Raw genomic sequence first — 23829 nt, forward strand, 5'->3', positions numbered from 1 at the left:
ATATTCTGTTCAGTATAGTGTAGATAGTCTTAAAGTTGACACTAACGGTTAAACCCACTGTTTGCGAATTCCTAACGGAGTTATATAGTAGCTGATCGTAAAAACTGAATTATTGAAATTCCTACCTACATCTACTTATTTTTTAATAATTCAGAACAAAACTTATTTTATAAAATATACCTAAACTTGGAAGATTCAGTGCTCAATACGAAATCCTTAGAAAAATATTATTTGATTTTTTCGTAATGGCTACGGAACCCTAATCTGGGCGTGTACGACACGCTCTTGGCCGGTTTTTATTTTTGACCTGTGTCTCGTTTGTCTCAAGTAATAGCAATCTATTACTTGAGACAAACCACTAGGCCATCTGGTCGTCTAAAGGATTACTATGTTCGACAGTGTGGTTGTTTGATTTATTTGACGTTGTGTGTGAAATACGTAAACATATCTAAATGTCAAATATTGTACGAGTCCATTTTAAGAACACCATGTAAATAAATTTATGATTAAGTAATTACGCACTAAAGTATAATATGTACATAACAGTAGGTACTATAGCGCAGATATAGCAACAAAAATTGCGAGTATTATAATACCTGATAAAACAGAAGTCATATTTCCGCCTTAAAAAGTTTATAAAGTGTCTGTGTCTGAATGCTAAATTTCAAAGTGAGAGAAAGACAAAGGAATGATAAAGGAATGACAAACTAATAAAAGCTTGACAATCGTTTTTTATTATGATAATGGTTATATTATCCTACCAAGCCCTAATTTATGAGGTTAAAACATTACGTATTTTATTATCAGTTTAGAAATTCTCGTCTCAAGCTCCGATGTTGTTTCAGAGTGTCCTCCGGAATTATTCATAGAGGAGACTCAAACTGAATTGCCGTCAGCCCCCATCACAAGTAAGTAGATGTGAATTACGTTTCAATAGAATTAGACGAAAATAAATTAACTTTTTCAATATTTCTTTATAACCATTCCTTATTGCCGGCCTTTAGCCGGCTGTCTGAAACGATCTCTTTAGCTCCATTTTTAGGGTTCCGTACCCAAAGGGTGCCACGGGACCCTATTACTGAGACTCCGCTGTCTGTCTGTCTGTCTGTCCGTCCGTCTGTCACAGGGCTCTAGCTCTTATCTGGTAGTGACATCTTAGTGGTCCTGCCAGGATCATCTCTGGAGGAGGGAACTCCTCAATAGTTAATAGTACCGACTTACAATTTGGTACAGATACTCGTATGTAGTGTAGACGACAATGCAAGACAGTCAACAAAAAGTATAATGAAATTATTGAAATTAATATTATGGAAAACAAAGATTCTGTCATTGATTAATATGGTAAACAATGAGTGGTGAAAATGAATTAATAAAAAACAATATTATGGCGGTTGAATATTACAGCACATGGGCAAATGAAATTCGGTCAAGTGAAGGTATACCAGTACAGACAGCAAATAAGACTTATATTAGAGGAATTTTAAGAAAAACTTTTACTGAACTGTTTACGGAACCTTCATGTACGAGTCCGACTCGCACTTGACCAATTTTTAAATAACTTAAAAAGAAAATGCAAGGATTACCTCCTCGAACTCAACCAACCTTTGACAAGTTCTTTAACTTTCAGCCAAAGTCAGGTATATTTTTCTTGAAATTACATGTCGTAAATGGAGTATGACTGTTCTTTATCTCGTTCATATATTAATTAGCAATTCATTTGAGCGAAAGTAAAAGGAAAGTAATGAAGGTTGAAGTTACAGTTACCATTTTTTTTTTTATCTAAACACTATCTTTACTAAAGTATAAAGATAGTAAGTATAAACAGTAGTATCTTTGGTTAGTTTTTAGAATCTTTTTGTAAGAGAGAAGAAAGTTATGTAATTATTTATTACAATACATTCATACATAATAGGTAAAAATTAATACTTAAGATAAGTAGGTACTTATCTACTTTAAATTGTAAAGTTTTTTGTCATTGTTGTACATAAGGCATTGTTTTTTTTTTCAAATTGCTCAGTTAAGTTTGTGTTTCAGTCGGACTTTTCTTTTTGTGAGAGAAGTAATAGTTAGTCCGGCTCGCACTTGGCAGATTTTTAATGATCACGTAATATTATATTTTTCACTATTTTTTCACGCGTAGTACACAATAAGTTAACACAGGTTTAACCCACCTACCGGTTAGTATCATTTCTTCTAAAAACCGTAGCCATTACGAAAACATTAAGAGGATTTCGTATTTTATACGGAATCTTCCGGACCTTAGGCTGCTATTTACTCATAAACTACTAATAATTCTCAAGCAAACTTAGCCATTATAAGACCTATCCAACGATACCCCACACTATAGGGTTGGATGAAAAAAAATCAGCCCCCACTTTACGTCTATGGGAGGTACCCTAAAAAAAATGTTTCTGCATTTTTAATTGTACCATTTTGTCGGCATAACTTACCTACATACTCGTGCAAAATTACAGCTTTCTAGCATTGATAGTCCTTGAGCAAAGCCGCGGACGGACAGACAGACAGACATGGCGAAACTATAAGGGTTCCGTTTTTGCCATTTTGGCTCCGGAACCCTAAAAAGCAGCAGGTCTAAGTAGCAACTGGCCTAGAATGCAGCTGGTCTAAGTAGCTAGTGGTCAAAGAAGCAACTGGTCTAAGTAGCAAGTGGTCTAAAAAGCAACTGGTCCTGTATTTGTCGAAAAACTGAAAAAACATAAGTAGGTTAGGTTAGATTAGAGTTGTGTCAAGGCGCGAAGCGCCTCACTCAGCCATGCGAAAGTGGAGCCCCGCGAAGCGAAGCTTCGTCGACTATGAGTCAAAGAATTTTAGACCACTTGATACTTAGACAAGTTGCTACTTAGACCAGTTACTTTTTAGACCAATTGCTAATTGGCTACGTGGACCAGCTGCTTTTTAGACGAAATGATACTAAACCACCTACCACTTATATAAAACGTTTGTGAATTGGACAAGAAATTTTCTTCTTAAAAAACGCAACATAAGTAAGAAGAACTATCAGGCAATGAAGAAACAAGAATAAACCAATACCGTGGGGAAATTTAGTTACGGCAAAGATGCCAGCACCGCCGGTCGACGCGTGATAAACTAGAGGCACACGGCAGAGTGTCATGCTAAGTTAGAAAACAAAGGGACATCGTCTGTATTTAGAGATACATAAGTTAATTATTCAGTCTACTCAGTAATTAAACGTAGTGGGAGTTTCAATAATAAGGAGATTATTCGTATGTATATGATTCACTCAGGACTTCACAAAACGCAGTGTCGATTTATACTCTTTCGTCTTTACATTCAACAATCAATGGTACCGATGAAATATATCGCAACAAGTATCTTTCCCGTGTAATTTTAACCTCGTTCCAGAATTATACCTTTTTGTTACATTAATCACTTCCAGTTATATAATAAGAAAATGGCAAAATTTATATTTTTAATGTTCAGTGATATTCATTTTAAATATGTTTTAATGTTTTACAAATGCTAACAGGTTAACGACAAATTACGACGCTAACAGATACCAAATTCTTCGTTTATCATGTGATCAGTAACACTGTGATTAGTTATTATAGTTTAGACTTTTAGGTAGGTATCTAAAAGAATGTAAACAAACAGGAGCTGTCAAAAATGACAGATCCAGAGGTTGTGAACCTTTATGACGAGAATAAAAATCGAAAATGTAGCTAGTACTAAATAGGTACGCCGTTGGACTTATAATGATTCCATTTTATGTAAAAGCATGAAATCTGAACGTTTTTGAATAATCAATAATATCACTGGTGAATAAATTAATTGCTAGTCTTTCATTGAAATTTTGTGTGGTATATCCTATCTTCTAATCCACCACCGCAATACCATCCAAGTCAATATAATCAACGCTATTCACTAAACTTGGTTTTGTCGCAGTTGGCGATGGAGATAGAACACAATCGTGGGTTTTGTATTCTTTGAAAACACTGTACACGGTAGGAATCGAGACAGCCATCTTTCTGCCGTTTTTTGAGTTATGTCAGTTTTGGATGGATATCTATCTTTTGGCCACGTTTCTTCGACACAAAGCACATTCTTTTCCAATTATGTAACATGTCCTGTCTTAGTTCGCTTCTTCTTCGGAGAAGGAAATGTAAGCAAGGAACTAGCCCGGCTAGTTCCCGGCTCGCCATCACCCATGTCTTCGTAAAATACACAACTCCGTAACAAAATAAACAAATTAACAGAAAACAACAAACTTAACAAAGAAGAACAATAAATGGAATTTCTAAAACACCACAAATATCGCACTCGCATCAGATTACAACAAGCAATGGCGAATGTCAAACCGACAAAGTTAAAAATCACGTAAGGATCACGTGTTGCTACATTAAATAGGTACGACACTTTCTATTTTAGTCGCATTACATTCTGATTAAATAAAACCTTGCGTTTTAAACCTCTGCAAGATTGGGTATTTTTAGTGACAATTTAGAAATTAAAAAATATATATTCGTTTAACATGATAAAAATAGTTTTGTATTCGTAAATATGTACATATTCAGTAAAATTAAGCGTAATTACATGTTATTAGAACTGAACGAACTGAAGTAGGTTGCTCATTTATTTTAAAATAATAAATATTGCACAGGAACCAAACATTGTCTCAGAAATAACCTCTTTAATGGTTTGTTTACATTCTTCTAAATACCTAAATGTCTAAAGCATAAGTGAAATGTATCTAGCTACACCCACTAGGTAAAATTGTATTGATTCTACCTGTATTGCAAAACATCAGCATGTACCTTATGCCACTAACTTATACATACAATTTATGGCTTTATTAAATAAAATTAAAAAAAAAACTTCAAGCGACGACTTCGACACTTACACGTTTTAGCCTCATAGCGGTATTCCTTGCGCCGAACTTGGCCCTTTTTCCACTTTTATGTTTTAACCCTGGTTTAACTCGTATATATTCTCGGTCGCTGTGAGCCGGGAGTACACAAGTACGTCATTGCCTCCTTTCATGAGCTGAACAGTTGACTTTCTGTAGCTATAAATATAAACGTAACATGTCATGTCCCTTATTCCAAAGTATCACCGTAATTTGATGTTAACACTGCACGCTTCTCGTTCATTTGTTTATTTAGTTGGAGCATTGTCTGCTCTGCTTTTCTCCGAATAACTTTACCATGTTATCTCGTAGTATTTTCCGAGAAACGGTCTTATATTATGGGAAATACGTTTAATAATACATGTCAATATATTAAAATTAAAACAAATACACAATCATAATCAGTCAAATAAACCGCCCCGCGTCATACCTGGTGCAAAGGTGCCCAATACACTCGCCAATACGTTTAATTATAAATAACAGGTAGATACTTACTGTCGTTCACTGAATGTTTGATACATTCATAATCATAGACAGTATTATAATTCTGAAAGTTTTGTATAATTATTGGTAAAAACATGGTAAAACTGAAAGGCTAATGGAGTATAAGTACTTAAAATCATTCTTTTTACTACTTCTAGACACAAAGTTTTTTATTTCTTTAAAATATAAGATTTCAATGACCAGACAACGACTGCTAATTGGTGTTTTTAAATTAAATCCCCAAAGTCTCAACCACGTAGCAACAGTCGTGGTCGCAAGTTGCCTCCAGCCCTATACGTAGATATACTTTAAATAAATATAATTGTTGACCTTCTCTTGACCCTATCTACCCCTACGCAACTAGAAACGAGCGTTACCGCAAATAACTGTCAACAAATGATGTACATACAGAATATATTAATAACAGATGAGTAGAGTCGACAGAGCCCTGCTAAGTTTGCTTACATAATTTTTGCTTATAGGTGAGGAGAGTGACACAGGGGATGTAGAAGGCCGCCAATCATCTGAAAACTCGCCCTCGCGGCAGCGCCGGGGCGGGATCCTGAAAGGGGGCCGTCTCTGGAAGTCACTCGAAACCGACAAGGACATCATCGAACAGGTGATTTCATGCTTGAAGCCGATTCCACGCAGCAGCAGCTGACTACGTGTTGTCGAGCCACTAGTACGGTTTCTATGTATTTCTATGAAATTCTTTCCGTAGAGCTAGCAACGCGTAGATCAGTAGCGCCGCTGACGCCGGAGCATTTCAGCATCGGACGTATGGCTTTTCGTCTTCTTCTAGGTATATAATAAAAACAAGTCATCATCATCTTCTTCCTCTTCTAATAAAAGATATAGAAAATTGCGATCGCTATTCTCGAACACGTCAGACATCTTGTTTCACGGAATAGTCGTAGTCGTAACTGGATGCCATCTTTTGTTGCCTGTTGCCCTCTGCAGTCGGGTTCGAAGTTCAAAATCTTGAGTGCAGCGACCAGGACGCAACGACGTGTGGCAACGGGTGACACTCTTTACCGGCCCGTATAATAATAATAATAATAATATTTATTCAGACTTTTCAATCCATTTTGTTAATACCGACTTGGAAATACCGACCCTGTTTTTCGGGTACACGCCCATAATGACTGACATGAGCTTGTACACGAAAAATTTGGCGTGTACACGAAAAACAGGGCCGATATTTCCATGTCGGTATTATCATGTCACCCGTGACGACATGAAACGACGACACGTCGTCTGCTGCTGCTGCATTGCAGTATATAGGTGGTCGCCACGTCGAAATAAGATAATAAATACCTAAATGAGCCAATTGCAAGCAAGACAGTATGGCAGTTGTCTCACCGCCGGCGAGGAAACGATTGGCTATCGAATATTTTCTCGCTCAAGAAACGAACAAAAGATAGAAGATCCTGTGTGAGTAAAAGAGACACATATATTAATAGTTGATCGCTGGCGGTTCACACTGCCGGCGAGAACTCGCTCTTACATCATTTGTCGCAGCGACAAGAGCTATAAGACTCGCTGAGCTATACAACTAGCTCAGCGATACTCGCTCAGCGCTGTTAGCTTGGCGGCCGCCCGGCTCGAGCGAGTAGAGCGAGTAATCGCCCGTTGTGCTCGAACACTCGCTTTTCACTGCTCGCCCACTCGTTTCTAGTTACTCGCTCTAGTTAGTCGGCGGTGGGACAAGTGCCTAACGTCAAAAAATCCATCTAGCGATATTTCGCCTGTCTTTTACCCTACTTTTAGCCCTCATAATCATTCACTCATAAATCAGTTTAACTAACGTAATCGTACGCACGCGTCTTTACTGCCCTTCTAAGCCAAAAGGCGGTATCTCAAAAAAATAAACACTTTTGAGTTATTAGTAATATAAGTAAATCTATTTATGAGCGCATTTTGTAAGAATAAGCAAGCCAGATATAGACTTTTTATATACGTTTATAACGTCGATAAGCCAAAGGCTACTAGAAGCACAGGGAAGCTTAAAGTTCCAACTTACAGACTGGCTAAAACCAAAAAGTCGTTTCTGGGAAATTGCATACGTTTTTATAATAAAATTCCAAAAAATATTATAAATGAAACGGATACAAAATTCAGATCTATTGTCAAGAAGACATTAATATCAAAGGCGTATTATAAAGTTAATGATTATATCATGGACAGGGATATTGGGAAATAATTCCGATCCGCATTAGCGATCCCTTCAAATAGCGAACCTACTGTGTTAAAAATAAAGTTGTGTTAAATACTTGGGATGTATACATATCATTAAATAAAATTGTAAATCTGTTTAAAAAAAATACACCTCGTTGAGTTTCTTGCCGGATTCTTCTCAGCAGAGGTTTTTCCGAACCGGTGGTAGATTTTTTTTGACATTCATAACTGCTTGTTACTCGTATAGCCTAAATTGAATAAAGATATTTTGACTTTGACTTTGACTTTGATATTTATTAGTGATCCGACACCCGCCAACGACCGGGACCCGGTCTCTTGCCACTCAAGGGTTTTTGACAGGCTGCCGGGAGCCGGTCGCGTGCCAAACAAGGGTGTGCCTGGACCCGGACGCTTGCCACTCCAGGGGATACATATGTATTTTAATTTTTATTTGCAATCCTCACCACAGATATTAAGGAGTACCTATTGTTTTGCCTGGTAGTACCTACCAAGAAACGTCGGAATTCCATGGAATAAAAAAATACAGTATAGAGGAAACTAGCGGTGACATCCTATCCTACTTACGAATTTTTACGAACGCAATTTTAAAAATCTGGTCTCCATCGAATATAAAACCTAACGAGACGGCGATATCATTCTAACATAGCCCAATTATACTTAATTTGAATCTCCTGTAAATTGAATTTTTACATAAACAATAAGTTGATAACATTACCCCATTAGTGTAAAGTGGTGTGGTGAACCGGTTTGCTTATCAGTTAGTACTATCGTTTTGCTCATTCTATGTAGGTAGTGCCATGCCAACATGCCGCTAATTCCGAATTCCGGCATCTTATTACATCGCTGTGTGATATCCCATATCAGTCTTAGTAAGTAGGTATGTTTGTTTACAGTAGAGTAATACATGTGTATATACCTAAAGATGATCCACTGTCGTACATAGCAAACACGGCCTTCACGGGCCTTCACCTGTAATTTTGACTTCATAATCGGTCATTATACGAGCCGTTATTTAATTTTTATTTGATTTACGTGAGAGGGGTGTTATAAGTTTGACCGCTATGTGTGACTGTGTGTGTGTGTGTGTGTGTGTGTGTGTGTGTGTGTGTGTGTGTGTGTGTGTGTGTGTGTGTGTGTGTGTGTGTGTGTCAGTGGCACCGTAGCTCTTAAACGAGTGGACCGATTTGAATGCGGTTTTTTTATTTGAAATCAGGTTTACTAGCGATGGTTCTTAGACATATTTCATCAAAATCGGTTTAGCAGTTTTGAGATATTGAACTTTGATTGACATTGTCGAAGGTTTTGTACGGTTTCGGAATATAATGTAATGTTAACAGAATGAAGATCAGCGCTCGAATACGACCGCAAGTGACGAAGACGGATCCTTCACACATCGCTCCGTGCGCTTCGTGGAAAGGTCGAAGGAGCTCAGCGAAGACGACCAATCGCAGAAGAGTGAACACCCAGCTCCAGTGTCGGATAGTGAGACGAACTCGCCAAAAGAAACCACTGCTAACACTCAAAGGTAACACTAAAATCAGCTGAAAGTAATATGAGTACGTATTCTTATTTGGTTAAGATCAGTGTCACGAGTGGTAGGTATCAACCCACCTGGGAACCGGGAGCTTCCCCAATCAAGTGAAAATAGGGATAGATATCAAATAATGAGCTCTAAAGAATCTGCGTAAATAATAGTCTTATATCAGAGAGAAACGGTCGCAAAGGGTTGGGAAAAGATGATTTAGATAACTTATTTTTAGGTTTTTTTATTCATAGGACATCATTAGAAGCTAATTTTTAACCCCCGCCGCAAAAAGAGGGGTGTTATAAGTTGGACCGCTATGTGTGTCTGTGTGTCTGTCTGTGGCACCGTAGCTCTTAAACGGGTAGGCCGATTTGAATGCGGTTTTCTTTAATTGAAAGCAGGTTTTCTAGCAATGGTTCTTAGACATGTTTCAACAAAATCGCATCAGCCATTTTTGAGATATTGAACTTTGAAAAAGAAAATGAAAAGATTTGAAGTGACAAAGTCGGGGGTTTTTCATCTTTTTGTTGGTTAATGATATCAAGGATAACGCAAATGTACAGGTGAAGGAACTTTAAGGACCTTTATGTGATTTACTTATCTACTTTCGAACGTGGTTGTATACCGCAGACGAGTCATAATTCCAGCGTTTATTTTATTTTCATCACACTTGCTCGTCAATGATGTTATTCTATGCCTGTATACTCAACTCAAGGGCAATGGCGTCCATTGTTCCCGCGGGAATTATGGATTTACGTATAGTTTTTCTCCCCAAGGGAGTTAGACCTTAGTTTTAGAAAGTAGGTACGTCATTTTAGACTAAAGAGGTTTCAAGTCAGCCAACGTTTATTTACATCTTTAAAGCTTAGCTATAAGTAACCCAATTTTACACAATAAAATTTTGCCACGCTTCATGAAACTTCATTATTTTTATATTTTAAATTGATATCAAAATGTTTTGCAATAATTTTGTAAATATTTTTTTAGCATGTTGGAATAAACTGGCCGTAAGACCATTCGAATGCTGAACTAAACACAGTTTTGAGCATTATTTATGGTAGACGACTCGAAAAAGTGACAATCAGGGGAGCTACTACGAAATTCGAAATCGAAGTTCATGTCGTTTTCCTGACGCTAATATTATTTAATACAAGAGTACGATACGAACTTCGATTTCGAATTTTGTAGTAGCTCCCTGTATTGGCGGGTACGAGTTTACGTATGCCAATCAAATTTATGGAAAGTGTAAACAAACCGATTTCATCAAAATTCTTGTATTTAAACACCCACTGGATTGAATTAATAACACATTTATCTAAAATTCGTGTCTAATCACTTTTTTCACCAAAATTCACTTGATTTCAATATTTATTTATCATTTGAAAAAATTTCGTCAAAATCAGACGTTATTTCTTGAATGAAACTGGTGTATAATCATCTGTAGTAGCATAGACTACCGTAAAGATGGTGGAAAATTTGATATTTTAAAAATCGATTAATACTCGGTTGAATAAGCGATTAGTATTTATTTACCTTAAAATAAAAAAATACTGCTTTTATAATTAAATAAACAGTCTTTGGAATTAAATGAAGTATAGTAAATAATAAAATAGACAAAAATACTATGATCTATTAAATTAATGAATTAATCGATTTACTGATCAGATTAATTATTTTGCAATAGGTTCTAGGTTTTCACATCATTAAATGTCTGTGGTCGAGTTAATGGCGTCTTTGTTTACCCTTTGTATAAATTGGATTGACATAAACCAATAGTCATTATTTTTTTGCCGAGCTATGAAGTGTTTGGACACAAAATCATTTTTTTCGTTTTTTTTTCCTTGCAATGTGATGAAAATCATTGTCTGTATCACGGGCCGTAAGGGAATTACAAAATCGAGTCATTAAAAGCCCTCCGCCTCCGACGTCGGGATTCTAATAGACTCTCGTTAGTAATCCCCTTCTTACGCCCCTTAATTCACAATGTAGGTACTATTCATTTTCGTGGGCACATTTTTGTTGGCATGGTAGAAAATTCTGTTATCCGGTTATCTAATACCTAACCTACAAGTACAGGACGTCTAAAATATGCCTCCGGAGTATGTTGGGCCAGTTGTCAGTATGTCCAAGAAGTCATAATGTCCAGATGTTGTAAAGACCATTACTCAATACGTACAAGTGTCAGTATGTCCAAGGAGTCATACTGTCTAGATGTTTTAAGGACCATAATTCAATAAGTTCAGTCACCAGCACCAATATCTGACACAACTAGCGTGCATAAATATCTGATACGACTCTATTTCTAGGGCCGGAAGGACGTGTTAGATATTTTAGCACGCTCCGCTGTGGCAGATATTAATGCTGGTGACGTACAAGTGTCAGTATCTCCAAGGAGTAATATTATTGTCCAGATGTTATAAGGACCATTAGTCAATATGTACAAGTGTCAGTATGTCCAAGGAGTAATAATGTCCAGATTTTATAAGGGCTCTCTTAGTACTCATAGTATTAAAGGTCCGTCCTCAAAATGGCAAAAACTGAACCCTTATTGTTTGGTCATGTCCGTATATCACAGACATTTTAATGAAACGTAAGTGCCATGAAGATACGCTCTTTTGCTGGTGCATTTTTTCACATCGTATTATTTTCATCTGTAGTCCATTTCCTAGTAGTATAGTAACGGCTACGGATCCCTACAGCATGGTTAATATTATAAACCAATGAACCGATTTAGATGAAATTTTGTATGGAGATAGTTTGGGTCCTGGGTTAAGACTTACGATAGTTTTTATTACGGAAATTATCCTTAAAGGTGGTGAAAAAGGGGGTGGAATTTACTGTGAAAGTGTGATAATTGATGCGTCATCTGTAGTTTTAAGTAGTAAAGTAGTGCTCTAATTAAATGTTAACTACTTAATTTTATTTAGGCATTTTATGACAGCTCATCAAGCGCACCTCACAAGATTGACCCCTATGGGCGAGATATTAGCCTACGATCGGTAAGCGGAAACCATCTGTATTAGGTACTGATCTTTGTTGGGGTACTTATATGTCTACCAAAGCTATTAAGTTTTGATAATTAGACTTTTTAACTTTTTTAGTAACTGGACATTATGGCAACTAGACGTTTTAGCAATTTGTTGTTTTGGTAACTGGACATTATAGCAACTAAACGTTTTAGCAAATGGGTGATTTAGTAACTGGACATTATGGCTACTAGACATTTTATCAATTGGGTGTTTTGATAACTGGGCATTATGACAATTGGATTTTTTATCAATTTGTAGAATAGAATTATATCTATTTACTTAAAAACACAACACAAGATACAACAATATGATAGGAAACAAAATAAATAAAAACCACATAAATATACCTAACTATAAAAAGAAAACACCATCTAAGAGGCCCTCTCAACACACTGGCGGCATTACCTCTCGGTACAGTCAGATAAATTCGCTGGGAGAGCTAAGCGGCAGCTCGGGGGTCTCCTGAGGTCTCTATCAGCCGGGACGACAAGGCCCCCATGAAGGCCCTCATGTCAGCCGACCAGGGACTCATTGTCTCCACTGCGAGCGCCGCAAACTCATAGTCCTTTAAAAGAGAAGAGTATTTGCGGCGCTTGAGAACTTGGGCCTGGTCAGCTGCAGCCCCAGCTTGTGAGTGGGTTACCTGAATGTGGGACTGCGCGAAAGTGTCGACACATGTTGCGTCCCACACCAGAGCCCTTCCCAGCTTCCATGGCACCTGGATATAATGGCAACTGGGCATTTTAACAATTGGACATTACGTTCTTGACATTTTGACACCTGGACATTCTGACAATTAGCCCAACATACTCCGGAGTTTTGGCCGCTCATGTCCAGTCGCCGCGGTAAGCATTGACATCCAATATAACTTCCGATTCAAAAGTAACGAAAACGGAACCGAAACGGATATTAAAAACCAACCGGAAGTTTCGACTTAACGGAAATGGAATCGGAGTTCCGCAACATCCCTGCTTGAAACACTCGAATAATGACTCAGACACATTACCATTTTCTTGCGTTTTTTACCTATACCTACCTAGTTAAATCCAGCTGATTTTATGAGTGTTTACTTTGCCTAGGTTCGATGCGCCAGCTTCAACTCAAACACCGAAACCGAATTCAGCCGTGCAACAGCTCTTTAACAGCAGTAGGCCGCCGCCGCCCGCGATCGAACCCCAGTTGGTTACCTCAGAAACTCTCAGGTAAGTTCATTATTTGCCACTGAGTACTTATGACAGAAGATGTTCCCTTCTACCAAAAAATATGCTAGGGTATACAAGACTTGACTTAATATTTTAAATAATTTATATATCAAATATTTATCTAACAAATAAGCAATTACATAATTAATTACAACATAGTTTTAAAGGTTTGAAATTCGATATTAGACAGAGAAAGAAATACTAGTTAATTGATGTCACACGCAAGAAGCTTTATACCTACTGCGTAGACAAAAGCGTCCTCAAAAATCACTACTTATAGGTACATCCGTTTTTCGACTGCATTGTCTTTTTCTTCGCCAAACATTAGCATTTCATAAACGTTACTCTGCTGTGGTCCATATTAATGAACTACATAAAGAAAAGTTTTAACAAAAAATGGAACCGACTACAAAACCCTTGAAAATATTTTTCTAGGTACGTACCTACTAGCTCGAAGTCGGTGACTCAGCACGGCCCAGCATGAGTGGAACAATAGTCTTCTACTTCACCTACATACTTCAATCACTCATGCTGGGTCGTGCTGAGTCACCGACTTCAAGCTAGTAGGTACTTACTTAGAAAAATATTTTCAAGGGTTTTGTAGTCGGTTCCATTTTTTGTTAAAACTTTTCTTTATTTTTCACTTTTTAGTGATTCAAAAAAAAAAAAAAAACAAAATCATTTATTCAGTAAATAGGCCGCAATGGGCACTTTTACACTCATTTTTTAAAACTACCAGCGCTTTCGGAAAGACCATCATTGCCAAGAAGAATGCGCCGCAAGAAACTTGGCAGAAAGTCATTTTTTCAACATAAAATAATAACAAATAAAATACTTAAAAACTACAGTATACAATGAAATAAAAGAAAATACAAAAAATAATAATAATAATACAGGGATGTATGGGGTCCCTTAGTTACAAAACTAAACTCTAACTATAATCTACGTTCAGTGGAAGTGTAGACTGCTTCCACCGTCATAAATTAATAAAAATAATAATTATAATAATAATAATTTAATTCTGAAATTTACATTTCAGGTCAAGTAACCATTAAACTTTTGGATTCCGAAGGCAAGCTCACGTCTGCCGCCCCCAAAGTTAGCTCACACGAACTCATGTCATGCTCTGAAAGCAGAGCGGTACCGAGGCATGGTATTGCTTCCGTTCCCATAAGCTCTATGGGATCGTCTTGGGAGCTTCGACGTCGCGGCCTGTGACTAGAAATTAAACTAAAAATATACAAGTTTAAAATCCATAAGCTTAACAATATACAGCCTTAAATATAGCAAGGGGATGTATAAAGTCCCTGAGTTAATAATAAATTACTATATAGCAAGGGATGTAGAAAGTCCCTGAGTTAACAATAAATAAAATTCCTAATCTAAATAATTCAGAGATGTATATAGTCTCTGAATGTCAAAGTAAACTAATTTAATTAACCAAATTATACAATCTTCAGAGGCGTAAAAAGCCTCCAATGTCAAAAACTTAAAATAATTATTAAAATAAAGAAATGGAGATGTATAAGGTCTCCAAATGTCAAACCAATAAATATTTTTAAATTAAATTCTGCAACGTGGACAACGGCAACAGAACCAGAAACTAGACACGAAATGCGCCGGGACACTGCCAAGTCACACTTCACAACACTTATTTATACACCGACATAAACACACACACATACACAAACACGAATACATCATATCACACATAAACATCCTAATTTTCATCGGCTTTCAGTTTAGGCCATGTCGCATCATCACATAAGTACTCCTCAACTTTATAGTAAGTTTTCGTAACCAAAGTAGGTACATCTCACAACGATTCCATTAAGCCCAAACACGGCTTGTTGTTTTATAACAGAGTTCCGTTGCCTAACTTCCGGCTTCAGCATCAGATCAGTTTGAAAGAATCATTAACTTTAAAGCTTCTTCTTTGTTACTTACTAGGTATATTAATCATGATTGTTTATAGACGCTCGAGCATTAATTAGCTTTAACTAGTTCCATTGGCCATCTACGGTCTTCTTCATCAGGTCCAGTTTACCAAATGATACTTTCTGAATGCTTATCTTAATGCTAAAAATGCCAAAATCGCCATAGGTGTGCAAATAAAATTTGAGGTTTGCCCTCAATTTCCCTGGGCTCCCATCATCAGATCTTGACTTAGTGCCAATAGGACCACCTTAGAAGAGTACTCTTTCGAATATAAAAAGAATTTTAAAAATCGGTCCACAATTGACTGAGTATTCGGTGAACATACATAAAAAAAATACAAACATTGGAACATAGAACCTCCTCCTTTTTTGAAGTCGGTTATAAACTTATTATATTACCTTACTCCTCCACTCCAACAGCTACGTCTATGTGACACAAGCATGTCATCATGCAGAATTTCCTGCCTCCTCCGCTTCCACATAAATCGGCACCTAGTACCACTCATACCCAACTATCACAAACAAACACCACACACGATACTAACACGTTTTGAATTGATTGATCACTTTTTACTACTCTTTTTATGGTTCCGTAGTCAACTAGGAACCCTTATAGTTTCGCCATGTCTGTCCGTCTGTCTGTCTGTTTGTCCGCGGGTAAACTTAGAGACCGTTAGTACTAGAAAGCTGTAATTTGACATGAATATACATATCAGTCACGCCGACAAGTGTTTTTTTTTCTGGACTAACCCTATATTGTGGGATATCGTTGGATAGGTCTTTTAAAACCATTGGCGGGTTGCTAAGACAATAGTCATGTGTGACACTATGTGACAATCCGTAGCAGGCTGCCATAAGGACCCTTTTGCTACGGATTGTCACATTTTTCTATTCAGTGATCTGTTTGCGAAATATTTAACTTTAAAGTGCAAATTTTCATTGAAATCGAGCGAGAAATTCAGAATGGTAATGTAATGTAATGGGAGTAAACATATCAAATTTACAAGGAAAATTATAGCGGCTAAGATTGCTTGAGAATTATTAGTAGTTTAATAGTAAATAGCAGCCTAAGGTATAAAATATACCTAAACTTGGAAGACTTAGAAAAATATTATTTGATTTTTTCGTAATGGCTACGGAACCCTATCCTGGGCGTGTACGATACGCTCTTGCTCGGTTTTTTATCTTATTTTCTTAAAATATAGATAATTTTAAGATAATAATTCGAATATCTTGGCATAAAATCGCATAGTTAAATTTAAATATTTTGCCTATATAATATATATATATTCGTAACCCTTAAGTATTTTTGGATCAGAATAGGACAACATTGTTCAATAACCCTATCCTCGAAATAGTTTTCGAATCAAGGTATGTACAGTCAAGGGCAAAGATATCGACCCGGCCAAAGTTGCAAAACTATGTATACACGGCCTTAATGTTAAGTGCATAAAGTCGTGTATACATATTTTTGCAACTTTGGCCATGTCGATATCTTTGCCCTTGTACATTGGTAAAATATGAACGAACAATGCCAATTCTTCAGAGGGAAATGTTTTTCTATGTGCGTGTTACGTTACGTAACGGTTTTGTTTGATTTTGTAGATACGTAATAAATTGTGACATATTTATATGTGCGTTTCACGTGTATTTTGTACGCGAAAACTGTAAATAAAAAAAAAGCTAAAAGCAACTCCTGTCCTATGAGCTTTGTGTTTTTTTACTAATTAACTGTTTTATTTTCATGTTTTTCGAGATTAATTACATATTATGTATTATTAGCGATTCCTGTAGATTATTGAGTAGTAGTACTAGATTATAGTGATATCGGTAAGGTTATCAAAAATATTTGAACACGCTCTTACGCGATTGAAAATACGATCGTGTTCAGATAGTCTTGAACACCTAGACATCTCCGATGTTTGTGATAACGACTGTACAACACCTGTTTAGACCAGATGTCCTCTGAATCACATTAATCTCTATTTAATGTAGCAGCCAACCTTTTTACTTGCTAAAGGAAGAATTCTTGATTAGCGGTAACTGGAGAACATTCCTGGTAAGGTTGAAGCAGTGGTTTGCCAATCCATACAACCTTACGGGAGTTAGATCCCCGGCCGGGGCAGATATTTGTATGAATAATACGATTGTTTGTTCTCGGCTCTAGGAAGTTTAATATGTTTTTAAGTATGTATTTATCTTTATAAATAAGTATGTTTATCCGTTGCCCTGTATCCATAATACAAGCTTTGCTTAATGGGACTAGGTCGGTTTATCATCAAATTATCGACACTAAAATATTCCAATTTTATTTCAAACTCAACGTTTCGAGTATTTTCATTTCATCGACAATTTAATTCGTGAAATTTTCATTATAAGTAATTTCAATTTTATATATTTTTAATTGTCCGATGATTCATTGTATAGTTGTATTATTTCACGCAAAACGTTTCGTAATTTATTGTTTCATTTTTTTTAAATAACGTAAAACTTACTTCACGTAATTTCACTTGAATATGAGTTATTTTGCAACTAACCTAACCTACTTTTCTGGTAACAGTTTGATTCTGCGAGGATAGCAGTTCTAGCACAACCAAGTAACAACCAAAATAAATCATGTAGGTACTTATCTATAATAAATGTATTGTTTTGATGTGCTGGGCCGGTGTGAAAGATGACATTTTGACTGTTCATTAATTAAAGCGTCGAAATAAGGCTCGAAGTTACTTGAAGACACACTCAGAGATGACGAGAACACACTCAAAGTTGACGAGATGAATTTAGATGACGGGTTTTGATCGCGGGCTAGATTACATCTTGTCGCGGGCCGGACTTGGCCCACGGGCCGCTATTTCCCCATCCCTGTCCTAGTACATGGCTCAGTTTCCTCGACTGTACGTGTTGTCAATTATTTTACAATTTGTTGTAATAAAACTGCGAAGAAAATATGAACATCGTTGTTTTGTAATTCTGTCATTTATAATTGTTGCAAAACGAATCATCTGCCAAATATTCATAACAATAGTTTTTCTATGAAATAATAAAAACTGGAATGAACTGGTCACGAAACAAAATTCCATCAAACGATAATACTAGAACTAAATTTTCCATGAGACGTTTTCGATGGAATGATATTCGATGAAGGTCAATTGGTGTCAATTGTCCCATTAAATTTATTTATTTATTATTTATACAAGAAAATACTTCCCCATTATGAAAAAGCGGCCAAAGTCGGTATCGCGCACATAAAGTTCCATACAAATTTTTAGGTCCTGCTCTTTGCTGCAGTGTGGGACACACAAATTAAAAATTAGATTTGGTTGTGCTATACTTATACGAGCTACCTTCATCTTCTTCATTCTTCTCCAGGACAACTGGAATCACCTTGTAGGTTTAAATTCCCCCGAAATTTGTATAAAACACCGAAACACCTTATCTTATGTCTGACTGTACAGTCTTATAATCGACTTAAATTATAGGTTTGATTTTTCAACTGCTTCAGGGGGGCTGCTAAAAGGGATCCGTTTTTTCCGACTGAAGTATATAACCCTAAAAATCTTCTGATTTTTGCCTTTTATCGCTCTAAACTTTTTCTTTGATCGTAGTTACAATAGTATATTTGTAATTTTAGCAGTGGTCTGCACTAAAACTTTACGTTTGCCTATTCAATGGGGTTAGTTCAATATTGAACAACGCGCCGGAACTCTGGAATAATTAATCCGTTAGTTTGTTATCCCTTTTTCATTGCCGTATCAATTAGTCTGTGGCGTGTTGGATTTTTGTGGCTTGATGAATGCTTATATTTTTTATACATTTTTGTTGCATCAATGAGATAATAAGAAAATTTTATATTAACTTAAAGTATAAAACCTATAGAATATGTAGACGTTGGGTTTGCTATTGTTTACCTGGACGACCTACTGGATTGCCAGGTATAAACTCAAACAGTTATGTCGATGCCAGTTACTTTCACTTGATTAGATAATAGAACAGAAATTATTTATCAACGTAAGCGCTGTTTCATTGTGAACACGGTGATATAGGGTTCATCATCATCATCATGTCAGCCGAAAGACGTCCACTGTTGGACATAGGCCTCCCCCAAGGCTCTCCACTCAGACCGGTCTTGTGCTTTTCGCATCCACCGCGATCCCGCGATCTTAACCAGGTCGTCGCTCCATCTTGTTGGAGGCCTACCGACAGCTCGTCTCCTGGTCCGCAGACGCCATTCGAGAACCTTTTGACCCCATCGGCCATCAGTCCTGCGAGCAATGTGCCTATTGCCACGTCAGTTTTGCAATTCTTCGGAATTGCGATATAGGGTTGTCGGCATTTAATTAAAAACTATTAAAACTTATTAAAAAATAATTGCCTGTCCAGGATTTTTTTAGCAAAACCATTTCTAATATATTTTCTAATATACTAAATTTATTATAAACTATATTTCATTCTATTATCAGACCGGTGCAGACCTTTTCAAGTTCGGATCTTCTACTATAAGCATCTTTAGGTACGAAACTCAAATGCTTGCTTCTTTACCCACACGACGGAACGGGGAATGGTATTTAATGTATTTGCTTGATCAATCCTCATTATTTTTTAAAATTCATATATTTCACTAGACATCTTTGAAGTATTTTTTGATAACTGTATGTACCTCTGCTTTAAGGGTTAGTATCATTTCGTCTAAAAAGCTGCTATCCTACGTAGCCAATTAGCAATTGGTCTAAGTAACAAGTGGTTTTAGAAGCAACTGGTCTAAGTATCAAGTGGTCTAAAATTCTTTGACTCAAAGTCGACGAAGCTCCACTTGGCGGAGCTTCTATTCCGCGTGGCTAAGGCGCTTCGTGCCTTGACGCAACTCTAACCTAGCCTAATCTACCTATGTTTTTTTTCAAGTTTTCGACAAAAGCAGGTTAGAACCAGTTGCTTTTTAAACCACTTGCTAGGTACTTAGACCGACCAGTTACTTCTTAGACCACTTTCTACTTAGGCCAGCTGCTTTTTAGATCAGTTGCTACTTAGACCAGCTGTTTTTTTAGACGAAATGATACAAACCCTGGGTTGGGTAACATCTAATATAAAACGACTCGAGGAATCCATCCATCTAGAAGAATCAAGGCTAACCCTAGACAGCCCAAAGGCAAAAGACAGAATATCACGCATGCGCCTTATGCGCCAGCGAGACTCGTAACATGCCCCCTCGAGCTGGAAATGAAAGATGAAATTCCCTCTCAATGCCTACGAGTATATCACATACCTACCATTAATGAATAAAAACGCAATGTTATAAAATAATCGTGTACGAAAGCTCAGCTCTCAAGTAGGTACTTAAATCTCTTGTGCTGTACCTAACCGTGTTTTGGCCTCCTTAACCATTTGAGGTGCATCGTTATCGCGTCGCGTACATTAAGATTCTGACCCTTTCGTACTAATAAGACGGGGATGAATGCTCCCTATACTATAATAGTACGTATACGTTCCCTAATGGAATGTCAAGTCAAGATTACCGCTTTGCTTTTATTTCCACAAAAAGTAGGTAGGTATGTAAGTAGCTAATGAATTTATTGTTACTAGATTTACCTACACGCGTGAAATCTAACAGTTGAAATGAAATTCAGGGATTGTACTGAATTCTCATTAAATATAAACTAATGAACTATAAACAATTCGATCTTACGATAGCTACGTCTATTCAGCAAATGTATGTTCATGCAGCTCCTCCACCTCCACACTTTAAGAACACACATGAATCACGTAAACTCAACTATCACCACCACCTTAATTGTTTATAATTCATTGAGTCTATGGACCTCTTTCAATTCTCATAATCGTGTAACCTATGTCCTCTCAAGCAGAGGATCGTGGGTTCGAGCCCGGGTTCACACCTCTAAATTTTTCACACTCAAACGCACGTACTGCACGCACGCGTAGTACCTACCTGCAGGGCTACTACGAAACTCGAAATTCGTATCGTACCGTCCCTCTCGCTCTCGTATTAAACAATATAAGTTTCAGAGGGACCGCACGACACGAACTTCGAGTTTCGAGTTTCGTAGTAGCCCTGCTGTACACAAAACTTATGTATTACGTGCTCACGGTTGCAAACTGGACTACTATTTCTATATATGTCAGATAGCGGTGGAAAGATTGTGTTATGGCCTCGTCTTCCTGGCAGTCACGTATCCCTAAGAAACGTAATAAAATTACGCAATTAGCTTAACTCGTTTGGAGGGCATTAGTTAAACTAAGTTCATTATACAGTTAGACGCCAACCTTACAATTTAAATAGGCACCCTGAGTACTAATTAGATGGTCTGAATGCAATTGAATGTTGAGCGTCCTAAGAGTTCATTGGTCTTTGGCTATGGTTATTTAGATATCAATATAATTATATCCTCTCATAATAAGGTGAAAGTCGTTGAGTTTGCCCTTGAATAAAATTAGGCGGGTGAAGGTGGTTATAGATGGTAAAATATTAATATAACGTAGCGAGGCCATCTAAATATGGTTCGAAGACGAAAATATTAAATTTATCTAACATTTGATATGGTTGATACACAATAATTAGATATTTGTAATCTAAGACACCAACGGTTTCCTAGTGGTGTGTCCATTTTCATCGCTCTCTGCAAGGGGACTTTATTTGTTTAACTTATTTAAATGGATAAAATCAAAAAATTTGTTCCGCGTATTTTTTCTTTTCTTTTAATTTTTGTTAAGTGACGCTTTAAATGCTTGCATATTTAGCTAACAGATTCAAACTTGAAAACTATTTAAAAACTAATTGTATTATGCATAATAACATTTTATAATGAAAAATTCAACTGACTACAAAAAAACCATGAAAATAATTTCCTACTAGTCTGAAGTCGGTGGAATATGGACCTATATAGTCGCCTACCTCACCTACGGCACTACATATTGGGCTTCAATCACTCCTGCTGGCTCGTGCTGCGCCACCGACTTCAGACTGGTAGAAAATTATTTTTATGGTTTTTTGTAGTCGGTTAAATTTTTTGTTATATTGTTTTTACCCTTTTTAATATGTAAGTATATCTTTTTCCGATGCAGAGACTTTCATTATTGAGAAGCCCTGGTGCTTCACCACCCATTCCATTTCACCATTGTATTATTTGGAGCATAAATTGCTTAGCAACTGTGTTAAAGTAATTGAAATTCAACCCGTGAAATACTTGTTATTGAATAGTAACTCCGATGGTCAACTGTGGTCTTCATCATCAGTTCCAAGTGGAAGTGTGGTTCCAAGTTAGTGAAGTCACCAAATGATGATTTTCAAGAGCAAATGCACGAGTTACTTCTAATTATTATTTTGACTGCCTAGTGATTATATAAAAAATTTAACTTACCTACAAACTATGTGCCTACCTACCTCTAAGTAGAGAATTTCGTCCCAGCGTCAGTGCGCGGCTGTGTATACGGTATTGCATGTGCAGCTATTTCCAAACCGCTCCCGTTTAATCGCAGTGTGTGCTAAGTCTTAGACCCGACTTTGAGTCCAGGCAACGTAATGTTTCTACTTTTTTTTCTAGGGCCTGGGATGCGGGGGTGAGGCCAAAGACAGAGGAGGCCGCAGTCCGTCGCGTGGCCGAAAGAAACGCTCTGCGCTGCTCGCTACTGCGGAGCGAGGCGCGGAAAAAACAACAGCCAAAGGTAAGTTAGGCCACACAGCTAATAATACTAATGGCTCTGAGTGGTTGACTCAATGACACAGTGCAGAAAAAAGGAATAGTATAATGTCTTGGCAGCGTCCTTGATATAATTACCTACGCCGGTTCGGTACACAAACGCGCGATAGGGCTGCCTACTCAATATCTCAAAACGGCTAAACCGATTTTGATGAAACATGTCTAAAAACCATCGCTAGAAAACCTGCTTTCAAATAAAAATACCACATTTAAATCGGTCCACCCGTTTAAGAGCTACGGTGACACAGACAGACACACATAGCGGTCAAAATTATAACACCACTCTTACATACATACACGATATATACATACTCGATTTTGTGTGTCCCCGCAAAAATGAAACGGCCGCTGACTCAGCATTATGCTGAGGCGTTAGACGCCTGCAGCGCTGATTTTCTGTCAGGACCGTCTGTGACTTGGAATGATACCCAAATATACTAAACTTATACATACGTAAATAAAAATTAACAAATAGAAATAGATTAAATTGTAAGCAAACAACAAATAAATAGATTACAATAAATAATAAGTAAAAACAAGGAAAAAATAAGTTCATAAGTTTCAAAACAACAGGCTGGCGTATCCAAAGTGCTGGTTTAGTGAAAGGATTTTTGGAGCGTCAATAAGTATTCCTTCAGCTTGCGCTTGAAGGTGTACCCACTACACGCTCCTTGAACAGGAGGAGGGATAACATTCCAGCACTTGGACGCCGCGAACTTAAAACTTCCGCGGAATGCAGCGGGCCGGTGTTTAGACACAAGAGCTATTGCACTCCTGCGCTTACTCTTCGACCAAACCATTTCATTGTGGAGGTATAATAGGGCCCTATACCGTCTCACACCGAACCGCAGAGTGGCGAG

At 37.2% G+C, this 23829-nt stretch overlaps 1 protein-coding gene across 2 annotated transcripts in view; it reads left to right on the forward strand.

Annotated features, from left to right (window-relative positions):
* The window catches only part of LOC141433966 (uncharacterized), a 96761-nt gene that overhangs the window by 49205 nt on the left and 23727 nt on the right, over positions 1-23829 (forward strand). For both annotated transcript variants that reach the window (XR_012451989.1, XM_074096140.1), the window contains exons 3-7: positions 846-908; positions 5851-5987; positions 8905-9092; positions 13201-13323; positions 22814-22934. Coding sequence is in view for 1 of the 2 variants with exons in the window: in XM_074096140.1 (XP_073952241.1) it covers positions 846-908; positions 5851-5987; positions 8905-9092; positions 13201-13323; positions 22814-22934 (632 nt within the window). In the remaining variant the exon portion in view is untranslated. The remainder of the gene's footprint in view (positions 1-845; positions 909-5850; positions 5988-8904; positions 9093-13200; positions 13324-22813; positions 22935-23829) is intronic.

The sequence above is a fragment of the Choristoneura fumiferana genome, chromosome Z, assembly GCF_025370935.1.
Source record: "Choristoneura fumiferana chromosome Z, NRCan_CFum_1, whole genome shotgun sequence".
Classification (NCBI taxonomy): domain Eukaryota; kingdom Metazoa; phylum Arthropoda; class Insecta; order Lepidoptera; family Tortricidae; genus Choristoneura; species Choristoneura fumiferana.